Here is a 15,826-nt window from a genome sequence, read left to right as displayed (position 1 = left end):
AACAAAATCCTGGAGGAGTTTCTGTCCCTACCTGAACCCACAGCCGTCCAGATCCCTGTCCTGGATCTGTGGGAAGGGGTGCATGCTGGGCTCCTGGCCAACCCTGCAACTACTCCACTTGCCCCATCTCTGCATTGACTAATCCAGCTTTGAGAGGCTGAGCCTCTCGATGAGTTAGGTCTTTGCTCAGCCATAAGAAGAAGGTGATTGGCCGGGTCTGCCAGGGCTTTGTGACCCGCTGGCTGGCTCCCCAGCCCCTCAGAACCCCTCAGCCCCACCTGCACATACTGCCTCCATGCAAGCCCAGAATAACCTGGATGTGTGACTTACGGGGGTAGGGGTAGCAATTTTGCAGATTTTCCAAACAGGTGACTTCAGCCCCTTGGGCCTGCGCAGGAAGGGGTAGCCCAGTGACAATGGGCATAGCCCCACTTCAGGAACCGGAAACGTGTTGGCTGGCTCTGCGGACTTCTCTCTCCTCTGATCCCACAGCGTCTGTTCCAGTTGTCTTGGCCGGTAGGATGGCGTCTACAAAGCAGGCTATGTGGGAGTTGGGGAGGGATTGTGGTCAGAGCCCAGCTTTGGGAAGCCCATGTGGCTGTCTCAAGGCAAAGCGGCAGAGAAAAGTTCCGTAGTCTGTCTCCCTTCTGGACTGGCCATTCTGTGGTCTCAGAGACCAGAAGCTGGCTGCGTGTCAGGCACCTACTCCTCAGACAAATGCCCTTAGATTCTTACTGTCTATCCCCATGATGCTGACAGCACTTGCCAAATACATACTGAATGTCAGGCTCTGTGCTCAGCACTGTGTACACATGGCTCACTTAATCCTCATAACTCTTCTGTGAGGTGAGAGCTGTCACTGTCCCCATTTTATAGATGAGGAAACTGAGACCTAAAGTCAAGTTAGACAGCTAGGAAATGGTACAGTTAGGATTTGAACCCACGTGACGTGCCTGGAGATCCAGTGTTCTTAAGCACTACCTTTTTGGAGCTTGCTGGAGGCATGCTGGCCACCTCCTTCAGGACTGATAGACCTGGTGTGTCTTTCATAGCCACACTGGGCAGAGGGTGGAGGCCTGGAAACTCCAGGGAGTTCTTTCAGGGACCAGCCAGAACAGGGCTAAACTTGAGGTAAAAGGAGATCTAGAGAATTAGAGAAGACTGAGGGCCCCTAAATTACCCTTAAGACATATTTGTGGAAGATAGACTTAAAAACAAAAAGCCAAAATTAGATTTAGGCTGGTGATAAGGTCATTAAATAATAGAATATGAAATTTCAGTTGTGCAGCCTTATTGGCCATCTTTATGATTTAAGAATATAAGTGCCTAGATCTAAGTGCAGTCCTAATTGCCTGGGAAGGAAGCAGATGGTCTCTAGAAACCCTTCTGACCATGGGTTAGTGGGATTTGGTTTTGATGACCATTTTTAAGGCCTCAGTCTGCAGAATGACCAGCAGCTTCCCCTTCCACAGTGAGAGCTGTAATTGCCTTTCCTAGTTGCCGGTGAATGCACCATGAACCTTATAGTCCTAGTATAGGAAATGACTCAGCAAAATCACCAGATTAAACCTCCTCAACTTTTCTTGCCCTTGACTGCATTCCTGATAGCAGAGCAGGCATTCCCCAAGGCCACGTTGTCGGTCTGATCCTCGAATGTGGATCTGCCTGGATGGTGACATGCCACAATCCAATCAGGGTCTGTTTCTCCTAACAGTCACGTGTGCCAAAGATCATGGTAGAAACATGTGGATGGGGTTGGAAGACACTGCTACTACATCTCTTGGGACAGAGCCTGCCCACTCCGAGTGGCTACCTACCATTCACTCTGGGGAGGTGAAGGAGCTCTTGGGAACAAGTGCGTTATTATTAAGAGTTTCATCAGGTTATGTCTTTGCTGTAATTGGAGGCAGCTGGTCCACTTAGACCCTGATGCTTGGGCAAATACTTTATACACCTCTGCCCCCAGCAGCTGGTCTGGTGTGAGTCCAGGCCCAAGTCAACCCCCAGTGCAATCAGAAGTTGGACCTGTTTGGTGAGTTCAAACTGTGGTTTTGGGGGATACGGAGGCTGGCTCAGTTCAGTCCAGGATCTTAGAACAGCCCCAATGCTCCAGGCCCCTCAGCCAGCCCAGCTCTTAGAGGCTCCGAATTTGGGCTCTAAATTGAGCTCTGGAAAGGGGGGTTGGAGGATGAGGGATACATTTAAAGGAGTTTTTGCTCAGGACCTGGGTGCCACCTGCTGGCCATGTTTAGTTCTATTTACAGAGCCAAAGCTAGGAGAGGAAAATTAAAAGGGCATCCCGCCCTCCCCAGTGTGATGAGGGGTAAGGAAACAAGGAGGCTGTTTCTTCATGCTGCCCTAGCAAATGCAGCAGAGAATTCCTGCAGAGACCCCTGGGTGCCCTGGATGAGTCCTCCTGAGCCAAATGGACCCCCACTAGGGCAGAGTGTAGCCCCAGTTGAGAGGACCTGAGTGAATCCTGAGTGGGGACTGAGGCTCTGTTCCTGCTACTAGCTACCTGCTTCCCCAGAAGCCCCATAGTGGGTAACAGCATGATTCATTGCTGGGCCCTGAAAGGAGCCATTTTTTCCAGCTTCCTTCGCACAGGCACTGCTGCACTCATGGGACCCTAGAGTCAGACCAAAGGTGTGGAAAATACCCTCCCGTCATCAGGCATTGACAAAACTGGGTCAATGCTGAGAAGACCTGGTCATTTTTCAAGTAGCTGTGTGGCTCTTAGTGACTCTTAGAAGCCCTAAAAGCAAGGCCTTTAGTTGCGTTCTAAACTCTAGGGAAACTGGAGATTTTCCCTGTGTACCAAGGACTGGCTAGCATTTTCCCCCCAGATAAGTGGCGGAACATCCCAACGTTCCAGCCTTTGCCATTGCAACAAAAGCCAGTAAATCCCGGCTAAGTATGCATATCAAATGAAGGCTGTGGTTCTCATATGTGGCTGTGCACCAGAATCACCTGGGGTATTCTTTAAAATTATGTATGTATATGTATGTGTGTGTGTAAAATATGTGCATATAACATGTAATGTATATATAATATATTTTATACACACACACTTGGGCTACACTCTAGCCTCTTGAAGTCTCTGCAGGAGAAGCCGGTGGACTCTCCTAGTAAAGAACCACTGCAATGCATGGAGGAGGCCTGAACCATTAGCAGGTCCAATCCTGTGGAACCAGGAAAGCTGCCCTCAGGCTGGAAGACCCTTGAGGCTCAAACAATTTCAGTCAAAAACTGGAGGATATGTTTGGACTAAGACCATTGCCTTTCCTTTTCTTTAGTAGTCAGTCCTTGAAATTCATATACTTTAAACAAAACAGAATCCCTAAAGTGACTCGGGAACTCCCAGGACCAACCTAAGACTACTTCTTGCGCCCAGAACCACCCCAAACCAGACCAGCCCCTCTGAGGCCTGTCAGCCACAGCTGGCCCAGAATCACTCTGCCCCAGGGGCCTCATAAGGAATGAGTCTCTGAGCCTGTGGAACGCTCTTGCAGAGTCATTCTGGACAGTTCCCGGAATAGCTGGTGCCCTCTGTACCAGCTCCTGGCCGTCCTCTTCATCCTCCCTGGGGACCTGGCAGAGTCTGACCACTCTGGCCCTGGGGCCATTCACATCCCTCTCTCTACCTCTGCGTGCCCTCCCCTTCCCGCTTCCTGTGGCACTTGCTGTTTCCAGCACACTTTTGGGCATTTGGTTATACTGTTCTCGTGGGTGCATTACTCTCCGCAATAAGATTATGAACTCCTTGAGGACAGGGGCAAATCTTTTCAATTTATTGCAGTTCACAACATAATAATACTCATCAAAATTAGATGCCCTTTCCTTGACCCTACCCACTCTGCCCCTTCGGCAAGCTTAGCGTCCATCCATCCATCCACTTCTCCTCCTGTTACTTTAGGTGCGTCCTGGGAACTGGGAAACACTCCCCTAACTCCGGTCTGCAATTCCACTCCACCAATATGGTTAGGCAGTTATTATCCACCAAGAACTGGCGTGGAACCCGAAAGTGAATGGAACACAACCTGGCCATTGAAGAGCTTACAGTCAGGTGGAAGGGGCAGGCACACAATAATTTTTTTTTTTTTTTTTCGAGACAGAGTCTGGCTCTGTCACCCAGGCTGGAGTGCAGTGGCATGATCTTGGCTCACAGCAACCTCCACCTCCAGGTTCAAGCAATTCTCCTGCCTCAGCCTCCCTAGTAGCTAGGATTACACACCTGGCTAATTTTTGTATTTTTAGTAGAGACGGGGTTTTGCCATGTTGGCCAGGCTTGTCTCGAACTCCTGGCTTAGGTGATCGGCCCCCCTCAGCCTCCCAAAGTGCTGGCATTACAGGCATGAGCCACCACACCAGGTCTCACACACATGATTTCAAGAGACCGTGTGGGATGCCATGAAGAGCCATGCCCAGGGTGCTGTAGGATCACAGGCATATGCCTCCCACAGAGGGGTCAGAGAAAGTCTCCTGGAGCTGAAGTAGAGTCCTGAGGCTGAAGCCGGTGGAGGGGGGATGGCGGGGGGATGGCAGGGGGACCCAGGCCAGAAGGTGATGAGACACGATTTAGAAAGAGGAGAGGACACAAGGCATCACTCAATTGTTCAGCGTTACTGAACGTCTTGCCTGTGACAGGCCTGGATACCCCACTCCTGGCTTCAAGGCACTTCCGACACGGGGCACAGGCATTTAAAAGTCCAGTGGTAAGTGCAAGGGCCAAGATGCAGGGCAGTGGGCGCAGAGCCGTTGTGGAGGAGGAGACTCAAATGCAGTCAACATTACCCTCGGAAAGCTCTGAAATTGCCAGGTCCTGAGTCTTTAGGAGCTCCCATGACAATAATTCATTTCTGTTTCTCTTGGCTTTTTGGCCCCACCTGGCCTCCCTTTGCTGGGCAATGAAGGACAAGGTTTATTTTTCAAAGGAGGAAGAACTAGGAATAAAGAAGAGGGTTTTCTCTCATGATTTTTCTTCAAAGCATTCATTTAAGTTAAACGTGCTCCGTCCTATGTGCTTGGGGTCAGGGGTGGGACCGTGAGGGGCACACAGCTCTGCAGATGCCTTGCTGAGCCTCCCTCTCTAAAGCAGTACTGCTCAAAACAGGACCGTGCCTGCAGATCCTCCGGGCATCTTGGTCAAAGGCAGTTTCTCATTTAGTAGGTCTGGGGGAGGGCAAGAGAATTGGAATTTTTAACTGGCTGATCCCCATATAGCCCCAGTGCTGCAGGTCGGGGGCCACAGTTGAGAACCATGGAGCAGAGAATGAACTTTCAGGTGGGGACAGCATTCCAGAGACAGGGTGAGTAGGAAGCTGCCTATGGCTCCTAACTGGGGGAGCAAAGTGGGAGATAAGGCTGAAGAGGTGGGGTCCCCTTATGAGTTTGATAAGTGGTCGGGAGGAGTCACATGATAACAGCAGATGCCTGCAACAGATAGGGAAATATTCTTCCTGTAAGAATATAGGGTGTGTAAGATGTATTCTTATTTCACAGAGACACTTTACATATTAAACCTGGAGAAATATTCTTTGCTCACTTCAGAAACACATGTCCTCACAATTCTCGGAAAACACAGTCCTTCTGACCTATCTTGTTTCTCCATTTCTGATAAAGAACTGATTACAAGAATTATGTCCTCCTTTTCTTAACAGCGCAAGTCAGTTAGCAGCAGCAACTGAGCCCTGGCCTCTGTGGGGTGGGAAGGAGGCTCACTGCTGGCTCCACGCCAACTGCTGGTTTCAGTGCAGGAACATAGGGTCAGAGTGGCCAAAAGAAGCCAGAAATCCCAAGTTGTTAAACATCTCAACTTTAAAATATTGGGTACTAATTCAAAACTGTTTCCAACACTATGAGTGCTAAACAGTTTAAGTCTGCAAGGCAAATTCGGCCAAGGAGTGTCTCTTTTACGACTGCTGGCTGAAAGGACTTCACGTGGGGGAGGGGAGTGACCAGGCCTGCTTTTAGCTAGATTCTGACGACAGCAGTGTCAAGGATGGATTAGGAGGAGGGGGAGACTGAAGGCTAGAAGGCCTTTCAGGAGGCTCCTGCCAGCCTGGGCTAGAGAGAAAATACAGTCAGCCCTCCACATCTGTGGGTTCCACATCTATGGATTCAGTCAAATACCAATCAAAAATATTCAGGAAATAAAAAGGATTGTTGCATCGCCTACAGACTTTTTTTTCGTGTCATGATTTCCTAAACAATACAGTATAACAACTATTTACATCGAAGTGACATGGTAGTAGGTATTATAAGTAATCTAGAGAGGATTTAAATCATACAGGAGGGTTGTGTAGGTTAACTGTAAATACTACATCACTTTATATAAGGGACTTGACTGTGCATTGACTTTGGTACATGGGAATGTTCTGGAACAAATTCCCTCATGAATACCAAGGGACAACGGTATGCATAAATCCTGAAGGTAAGCAGAACGGGGTGGATTGGGGAGGGGGAGGTTCCAGGACTTGAGGAATGAGAATTAATAGGTGCATGAGGGAGAGTAGGCTGTCTGAGATGACCCCGCAGCTTTCTAAGGTGGTGATTGATGGCTGGTGGTGACATTCACTGGGATAATGAATACAGGAGCCAGAAGCATATTCTAAGGGAAGGTTGTGGACAAGCAGAATTTAGATGCGTCTGCGTCAGCCACAGGAATATGGAATCTGAAGTCAGAACAGAGGCAAAGGTTAGCTGGCTCTCTAAAACACAAATCTGGTCAGGTTACTGTCTGCTGAAACCCTCTAATGGTTTCCCGTCATCCAAACAGAAAGTCCAGATTCCTCCTCCTGGTAAACAAGGCCCTGGCAACCTGTCCCTGCCAACCTCATTGTGCCACACCCCAACAGAAAAATCTGCTCCCTGGGCCTGCTCCACAACTCAGAGTGCCCAGAATAAGCTCTGCCTTTGTTCTTGCTAGACCCTGTTCCAGAACATCCCCCCATACCAAAGTCAAATACCTTCCACCCATCCCTTTTTATGTCTGGAAAATTCCTATTCTTTTCAGGCTCCAACATCTCTTTTCTGAAGCCTTTGCTGACCCTGCCCAGCAGATACGCTTACGCCCTTCTTTGTGCTGTCCCTGAACATTTATGTGCCTGTTTCACTGCCCCATCGCTCCCTACTGAGGGGATCTGCCTGTCTGTAAATGCCTCAAGGCAGAGGCCATATCTTAATTAACTTGGAATTACTGGCTCCTGGCGCACATCTAGCATATAGTAGATGCTCATGAAATGTCTAAGGAATAAAGACCCTCCCTCTGGGGGTAAACTGCGAGGGCAATCTGGAGGGAATGTTTCTTACTTCCTAGGATCATACAGCCCGTGTCTCGTGACAGCTAAGGAGCTGCATGAGGCCCCAGTGCTGACCTCACCATTTTTCTTGCTTTCCAGCTGGGGTATGGCCGTCAATGTGTACTCCACATCTGTGACCAGTGAAAATCTGAGTCGCCATGATATGCTTGCATGGGTCAACGACTCCCTGCACCTCAACTATACCAAGATAGAACAGCTCTGTTCAGGTAGGAGGCTGGGAATATGGGAAGTGGCCCTGCCAGAAGGAAAGGAAAGAAAGGTCAGAAGGGAGAGCAGCCACGGCAGGGAATATACAGTCATGCATGGCTGAATGACTGATGTGCCCAGAGAAATGCATCCTTAGGCGATGCTGGTGTTGTGTGAACATCACAGAGTGTATTTACACAAACCTGGATGGCGTAACCTACTACATACCTCGGCTATATGGTATAGCCTACTACTCCTAGGCTAAAAACAAGCACAGCATGTTTCTGTACTAAATACGGCAGACAGTTTTAACACATGGTAAGTATTTGCACATCTAAACACACCTAAACAGAGAAAAGGTACAATAAAAAGATGGTATTATAATCCTATGGGATCACCATCATATATGTAGTTCATCGCTCACCAAACCATCATTATGCAGCCCATGGCTGTAGCTTGTGACTAGACTAAGGAGGAGAGCTGGAGGCCCTGAACCAGTCAGACTATCTGGAGCTGAAGTCAAGAAATGGAAGCAGGGAAAGAGAAGAGCAGGAGAGGCACCGTGAAGGACTGCAGGGAAAGGAGGACCGGGGAGCTGAGAGCCAGGATGGCGGCAGAGCCACAAGTCTGACCTCATCTCTCTGGGTCCAGCTCTCAGCTCTTCTGGTGGTGCAACCTTGGGCAATTCACTCTGCTGCCTTAGGCCTCAGTTTTCCCATCCATAAGATGGAGACAATATCACCAAGTAACTAGAGTTGCTATTGGGATTACCCTACCTACATGCAGTGTGTGATGTGGTGCTGGTACATAATGCGCATCAATAAATAGTCATCGCTCTTCTTCGTGGAAAGCTGGGGGGATTCTGGCCATGTCTATCCTGAAAGTAGGACTGGCTCCAGCCTCAGAACAAGGAGAGAGAAGAGGAGATGGGGTTTGGGGAAGTGAGAGAGCAGCCCACAGAAGGAGAGCAGCGAGAACCCTCAGCCAGCTGTCCTTCTCCACAGGGGCAGCCTACTGCCAGTTCATGGACATGCTCTTCCCTGGCTGTGTGCACTTGAGGAAAGTGAAGTTCCAGGCCAAACTAGAGCATGAATACATCCACAACTTCAAGGTGCTGCAAGCAGCTTTCAAGAAGATGGGTGTTGACAAAGTAGGTGCCTGCGCTCCGGGGAGGGGCCCGAGGAGCAGTGTGACCCTGGGGAAGAAGAGGACCCATCAGCCCGGGCAACTGGGGCTCCTGGGGTCATTCCAGTGCTCGCGCCTCCCTCCACCTCCCAACTCTCCAGAGGGAATTTTCCCCCTTTTCAAGGCACAATGGAAAAGCCCACAACACTTGCCTTCCCATCATGACAACAGTCCTTTCCCTTCCTCCTCTCTGGACCCTGCCCACCCTAACACTGAGCTCTGTGTACCGCTCCTGTGAAGTTCCACCTCTCTCTGTCTCTGTAGGGCCCAAGAAAGTGTCTTTGCTCACTCTCCTGCCTCGGTGGCTGCAGACCCCCAGCCCACACGCAGGCAGTAGAGCCGAGGGACGCCTCCCCACACAGTTCTTCCACACGGTGCCTGTAGAGAAGGGATGCCTCTGGATCTGAGACCAGGGCCTGCCAGCCCACCTGTCTGCTGTGGTGCCGTGGGAGGGGGGCAAGTGGAGAAGGTGGAGGACGCTGCAGCCCAGGGGCTGGCTTTCCTGAGAGCAGTGGCCCTCAGCAGAGAAAGGCGGCCCTACAGCAGCAGGTGGCTAAAGTACTCTGCTTATGTGGTCTATTTCAGATCATTCCTGTAGAGAAATTAGTGAAAGGAAAATTCCAAGATAATTTTGAGTTTATTCAGTGGTTTAAGAAATTCTTTGACGCAAACTATGATGGAAAGGATTACAACCCTCTGCTGGCGCGGCAGGGCCAGGACGTAGCGCCACCTCCTAACCCAGGTGATCAGATCTTCAACAAATCCAAGAAACTCATTGGCACAGCAGGTAACGTGCCCGAGCCGGGGGAGGGAGCATGGGGGGCCGGGCCGGCAGGCCTCTACAGCCAGGAATGCCCCCTGGGCCACGGCCCGGCCCTGCCAGCCTGGAGGAGACTTGTTATCACGGAGTTCGGATGACGCCGCCTGCTGGCCGCTTAGACCGGGGGAGTGAAAGTAGTGGGTGAGAGAGCTCCACAAATTGCTCCAAGAGGAGAGCCACCAGCACCAACCATGGTGGCAGCTGGGGTAGGAGGCCCAAGACACTTTGTTTCGTAGCACGAGCTAACTTGTTTGCCTCAAGATGGTGGGGCAGCAAGGTGACTTGGTTTCTCCGTCCAGGTGCATCCAGGCCAAGAGCCTGGTGCCAGCACCACAGCCCCTTCTTGCCCCCTGCCCACTGGATGGCCAGAGCAGGAGTTACCAAGCTGGATCACACCTTTCCCTACTCCAAAGGCCCAACAGTCCTAAGTCCTCGAAAGATGAGTCTCTAGAAACGAGGCTTTGTCTGAGTTCTGGAGGGGAAGGGAGAGAAGCAATAGGGCCTTTGGGAAGCAGCAGCGTTGGGAGGGGAAGGGAGAGAAGCAGCCCCAGCCCGCGTCGGACCCCGTCATAGCAGAGCCACCTCCTCTGTCTGCACTGCCATTCTGCCTGGGCCTGCCCCACTCGCCCGCCTGCTTGCTTCGCACTAGAAACAGCCCGCTCGGTCTAGGGAGGTGCAGTCACTAGTGAGCAGTTTGCCACGGCATGCTGGCTGCGCTGGGGAGGAGCTGGGGTCCCTGATTTGGCCACCGCTGTGCAGATACCTGGTCCAGCCCAGCAGAGGGCAACAGAGCCCATCCTGACATAGGGCCCCGGGAGGGACAGCCACCCAGAGACGATGGCTTTGGGCTGGGGCTTCTGTTAGGAAAGGCCCTGTGCCAGCTGCCTTTCCTCTAGCTATCAGTATGAGAGGGACCCGAACCGTTCCAACTCCGCTTCCCCAAATTTGCTGTCCTAATTTTTCTCCTCTATCCCTCAGGCCAACTCTCTCCCGGCCCCAACACCTCATACCTTCTTTAGTTCCCTATAGTTTCTGCTCTCCCAGGCTTGCCAAACGGCTGCCCAGCTGCTGGAGTGTCCATGTGGCCAAGGCTCGGGGCCTAGCTGTAGATGGCCTTCCTGGGTGGGGGCAGGGGGGTGAGAGTGCCTGCCTGTCGCATGGGCCTGCCCCCGCAGTCCTCACACCAGGCTGTCTCCTGCCACGTGTGCTGTGGGCTCACGGGGACTCACCTGACTCTTTTCCTCTGGGCAGTTCCACAGAGGACGTCCCCCACAGGCCCAAAAAACATGCAGACCTCTGGCCGGCTGAGCAACGTGGCCCCCCCGTGCATTCTCCGGAAGAATCCTCCATCAGCCCGAAATGGTGGCCATGAGACTGATGCCCAAATTCTTGAACTCAACCAACAGGTGAGTGGGATGGGTAAGGGTAGCTGAGATAGCCCTGTCACCAAAGCCAGGCCCTTGGGGTGTCTGCAGGGACAAGAAAGGGCAGGCAGGGGAGCCTGAGGTGGGGACCTCTGACTTGACACCACTTTGTCACAAGCAGCTGGTGGACTTGAAGCTGACAGTGGATGGGCTGGAGAAGGAACGTGACTTCTACTTCAGCAAACTTCGTGACATCGAGCTCATCTGCCAGGAGCATGAAAGTGAAAACAGCCCTGTTATCTCAGGCATCATTGGCATCCTCTATGCAACGGAGGTGAGCACTCCCAGGCCCATTGGGCACTCCCCAGTCTGGCCTGGCCCTAAGACCAGAAGTGTGATAGGGCCAGAAGGGACCGTGGAGAAAATTTACTGATGAGAGAGAGGTAAAGTTACTAGCCCAGGGTCACCCATTAGCAGGGCTCCCAGGCTCTTGACCTCTTGCTCTTCAGCTGCCTACAGAACCTGAGAAGCCCTGACTGGCCTGCCTGGCCCACCACTTTCCTCTCCTTCCCACCCTCCAGGAAGGATTCGCACCCCCTGAGGACGATGAGATTGAAGAGCATCAACAAGAAGACCAGGACGAATACTGAGGGCGGCCGCAGCCCTGGCTGACTGCACGGCTTCCCCATGCCTCCCTCCCTGCTCCACTCCCACATTATAGTCCTTTCCTAACACGGTCGGCCGGGTGCTTTGTGTCAGTGCCGCAGCACTGGGGAGCCAGACGAGCGGGGCTTGGGGGCATGGGGCCGGAAAGCAGGCAGAAGCCCGTCCTGGGTGGCACTGGCCCAGTTGGCGGGACCCCTGTCCACACCCACCCTATTTATTTCTGTTGTCTCTCTGTTGTGTCACCCAACATTTCCCAGGGTGCTGCTGCCACCCGCCCCAGCCAGCCACCTGCTCCCGACAGCCAGCAGCTGTGTATTTGACAAAGTCACTGGTATATTTTTACTTACTGGATTCTCCTTGCACTTTACCTGTTCTTTTCCAGAGCTGACAGCACGGGCTCGGGGCAGTGTGCCTGGCTTGGCTTCCCTTCTCCATGGCTGGGGGCTGGGGCTGGACTCACCCATTCTAATTTATTTTGTCTTTTGGCTTCTCAGTAACTGAGGGGAAGGCTGATGTCAGGAGAGGGAGAGGGGGCTGAGGAGGTAGTGCCGTAGGCCCAGGGGGTCAGGGAGAGGGAGGGGGGCATGTGAGGGATGGAAATGACCTCCTGGCACCAGGCTCACCCACCCAAGGCCCCCTGCCCCAGCACCGAAGCCCAGTGCTGCCCTGAGGCCCCCAGCCACTCCCTCCAGCAGCCTGGTTCACTACACAGACTCTGCCTGGACCCCATTGTCTGTCTGCTTCCCACCCGCCCTGCCCATCCCCTGCCCCTCAGGCACCAGCCTGCATATGTGTTCACTTTTATTTAAATAAACTTGTGCGGTAAAAGTCCACAGCTGCAGCACAGCCTCACTGTCACCCTCCCACAGGCCTGGAAACCACCACCAGCTCTGGGCTCGGAGCCCAGCTGCAGCCTAGCCCCAGTGCCCAACACTGGTGGTAGGGCTCTGAGGGCAGGCAGGGGCCCCAACCCCCTATCCCTGAGGAGGAACTAGGTCTGGGCCCGTGGCCATGACAAGGGGCAGCTGGTGAAGCGGCTGTGGGGCACCGTGACACCGTAGTGGCCTGGCCAAGAGGTTCTTCGTTTCAGTCTCCTTTGGGTCAGGGGGACTGCATGTCATTCCCCACCTGTCGTCAAAGCTCACACACCTCACCATAGTGATTCAGCTGAGGACAGGGGCTCACGTGACAGAGAGAGCTGGGATGGCTACAGAGAACAAGCAGTTCTGAGTGCTGAAGCCCAGGATGGCAACGTCCAAGGGGTTCCTTCTGTAGAGCAGGCTCCAGTGGGAACAGGGAGCCAGGGGCCCTTCCACATTATCTGCACAGCCCTAGTCCCGGCATGTGCCTGACAAAAGGCCACACTAACCAATGTCCCAGAAGCCCAGCAGAGACCAGGAGTGCGGAAATGAATGTGAGAGCCTTGGGGTCATCTAGACCAGCCCCTGGTTTACTGAGGAGGGATCAGAGGCCCACATGCATGACTCACTCGCCATGGCAGAAACCTGGGCTAGAACTCACACTTCTTCACTTGAGGTTCAGGGCTCATCCCCAAAGACCACTGAGGTTCTTCCAGCTGCAGGACAGTGCTGGTTTCCTCGCCACCCTGAGTATGGCCAACATGCAGCTGGGGCCGTGTCTCTTCTGTGGCCCCACCCCATGGCCCCTTTCGAGACCACCACCATTTCTATCATGACATCAGGTTCAAGCCTTAAATAAGCAATTCATATCTGTTTATTTCTCAATCACCACCGCCCCTTTTGACTCCCACCCCCACATACATAGACACTTCTGCCTTATTCTATCTCTGTTCTTCTCCTCCAGCAAGTTCCTTGCCTGCTTTTACTTATCGTGATGATTTTAATTCCCTTGCCTAATTTTTAAAGGCTTTTCCCCATGATTACAGGTAGATACCATGAAAGGATAGGCCATTGTTCTGCATTGCTTTTCAGGCCGAGACCTCACCCTGAAGGTAAAGTGGGCGTGGGAGGCACTGTGTCCATATCACAATCCCCAGAAGTTGTGAATATGTGGGTTACATGGCAAAAGGGAATTAAGGCTGCCTGTGGGCCAGGCATGGTGGCTTACGCCTGTAATCCCAGCACTTTTGGAGGCCAAAGCGGGATTATCACTTGAGCCCAGGAGTTCAAGACTTCCCTGAGCAACATAGGGAAACACCATCTCTACAAAAAATAAAATTTGAAGGTTGTTGTGGCATGTGCCTGTAGTCCCGGCTACGCAGGAGGCTGAAGCAGGAGGATCACTTGAGCCCAGTTGTTGTTAAGGCTGCAGTGAGCCATGATTGCTCCACTGTACTCCAGCCTGGGCAACAGAGTGAAACCCTGTCTCAAAAAAAAAAAAAAGAAAGAAAGAAAGTTGCAGATGGAATTCAGGAAGCTAATCTGCTGACCTTAAAACAGGGAGAGTGTCCTGGTTTATCCAGGTGGGTCCAATGACATCACAAACATTTGTAAGGGTGGAAGCAGGAGGCAGAAAGGGTCAGAGTGGGCAGGGTGTGGTGGCTCTGTCTGTAATCCCAGCATTTTGAGAGGCCAAGGCAGGAGGATCACTTGAGCGCAGGAGTTGGAGACCAGCCTGGACAACAGCGAGACCGCATCTTTACAAAAAATAGAAAAATTAGCCGAGCATGGTACTATATGCCTGTAGTACCAGCTACTTGGGAGGCTGAGATGGATCACTTGAGCCCTGGAGGTCGAGGCTGCAGTGAGCCATAATCATGCCACTGCACTTCAGCCTGGGCAACAGAGCAAGATCCTATCTCAAAACAAAAAAAATAAAAATAAAAGAAGAGGTCAAAGTGATACAATGTGAGAGTGACTCACCTGCTGTTGTTGGCTTTGAAGACAGAAGGGAGCCATGAACTCAGGAATGCAGGTGGCCTCTAGAAGCTGGGCAAGACAAAGAAATAGATGCTCCCCAAAAGCCTCCAGAAAGGAACCCAGTCCTGCTGACACCTCAATTCTCGCCCAGGGAGACCTGAGTTAGACTCCTGCCCTCCAGAACTGGAAGATAACACACCTGTTTTAAGCCACTAAGTTTGTGGCAATTTGTTTTAGCAGCAATAGAAACGTAGTACAGTGGGTAAAACAGTGCTTCAGTGAGCTCATCCTTCTGCTTACTCCCATACTAGACACCCATGTCCTCCTTGACCCAACATCTTTTGGGTCTTCAAACCCCATGGTGGGGCCTACCCAAGCCCACCTCCATGGCTAGTGTCTAAGGCTGCTCTTCAAACACCCAGAGCTTAAGGATGTAAAGCCACTCCCTTCTCCCCACCTCTTCCTGGTACCTCATACTAAGTGCTTCCTTCCTCTGGAACACTAAGATAGTGAACTGTAATTTTTTGTTTATACATTTGTCTCCCACACAGCCTTCAAGTTCCTTACAAGCAAGTGAGCTATATCTTCCAGCTCCACCTAGCACAGGGCCTGACACAGAGAAGGTGCTTAGAAAAGGTTGCTGGATAAGTAAATGCATGATTTATACGTCCTAGATGCCAAGTTAGAACTGGTAACTTACCAGACTATTCCAATGAAAGAGAGAGTCCCCCTCCCACCCTTCTGTGTGCCTCTGCCATGGGGCAGCCCCCTCATTTGCCTCAATGGAAAGCCAGTTCTGTTTCTCTTCCAAAAACAGGGTCTCTTCTGTGATCATACATGTGACACAGGAGGGGTCGAACAAAGAGAAGATATTGCTGTTGGTCTCCTGAGTACACCTAAACCAATGACCTGCAAAATGAATTGATTAATGATCAGCTCAAATATGGTCCTTGCCAAAAGCACTGCATCTCAGAGCTACCTGATGGAAAGTCAGCCATGGTCAGGCCTAAAGGGGCTGGAGGACAGGTAGAAGGAGGCAGCAAGATATGCTCGTCTCCCACCCCCTGCCTTCCCCTACCAACGTTTCACACAGCCCCATTTACCCTTCCAAAAGAGTGGATTATGCCACCCTCTCACTGGTCTCCCAGAGCCTGAAGGATAAAGTCCAGATTTGGCAGGCAAGTTCCTTGGCATATGGGCTCAGATCCCTTTCCAACCTTATATGAGGCTATTGTTGCATTGCTATAAAGAAACATCTAGACTGGGTAATTTATAAGAAGTTTAATTGGCTCAGTTCTGCAAGCTGTATAGGAAGCATAACGCTGACATCTGCTTCTAGGGAAGCCTCAGGCAGCTTACAATCATGGCGGAAGGCAAAGGGGGAGCAGGCACATCACATGGTAAAAGCGGGAGCGAGCAAGCGAGCGAGAGAGAGAGAGGTGC

The 15,826-nt window shown here is 51.7% G+C and overlaps 1 protein-coding gene across 2 annotated transcripts; it reads left to right on the top strand.

The window, feature by feature from the left end:
- The first annotated feature begins 284 nt into the window (after nucleotides 1-284).
- Nucleotides 285-12,373, top strand: MAPRE3 (microtubule-associated protein, RP/EB family, member 3). 2 transcript variants are annotated; one of them, XM_011972661.1, is made up of 7 exons: nucleotides 285-516; nucleotides 7,401-7,528; nucleotides 8,513-8,658; nucleotides 9,279-9,435; nucleotides 10,765-10,919; nucleotides 11,059-11,211; nucleotides 11,459-12,373. In XM_011972661.1, the coding sequence occupies exons 2-7, from the start codon at nucleotides 7,408-7,410 to the stop codon at nucleotides 11,525-11,527; spliced, it is 801 nt and encodes a 266-aa protein (XP_011828051.1). In that variant the 5' UTR covers nucleotides 285-516; nucleotides 7,401-7,407; the 3' UTR covers nucleotides 11,528-12,373. The 2 variants fall into 2 exon arrangements, with proteins under 2 accessions (XP_011828051.1, XP_011828050.1); XM_011972660.1 differs by having other exon boundaries at nucleotides 9,279-9,480.
- Nucleotides 12,374-15,826: the final 3,453 nt, after the last annotated feature.

This window comes from Mandrillus leucophaeus, unplaced genomic scaffold (genome assembly GCF_000951045.1).
Source record: "Mandrillus leucophaeus isolate KB7577 unplaced genomic scaffold, Mleu.le_1.0 Scaffold13, whole genome shotgun sequence".
Classification (NCBI taxonomy): Eukaryota; Metazoa; Chordata; class Mammalia; order Primates; family Cercopithecidae; genus Mandrillus; species Mandrillus leucophaeus.
The sequence above is the reverse complement of the archived record's forward strand: the minus strand, read 5'-3'. Positions and strand labels throughout refer to the sequence as shown.

Bases quoted from the DNA above. Each gene is read 5' to 3' on its own strand.
- MAPRE3 (XM_011972660.1), top strand. From the start codon at position 7,408: ATGGCCGTCAATGTGTACTCCACATCTGTGACCAGTGAAAATCTGAGT. The intron at 8,659-9,278 runs GTAGGTGCCTGC...GGTCTATTTCAG, and splicing joins AGAAGATGGGTGTTGACAAA to ATCATTCCTGTAGAGAAATT. The intron at 9,481-10,764 runs GTAACGTGCCCG...TCCTCTGGGCAG, and splicing joins GAAACTCATTGGCACAGCAG to TTCCACAGAGGACGTCCCCC.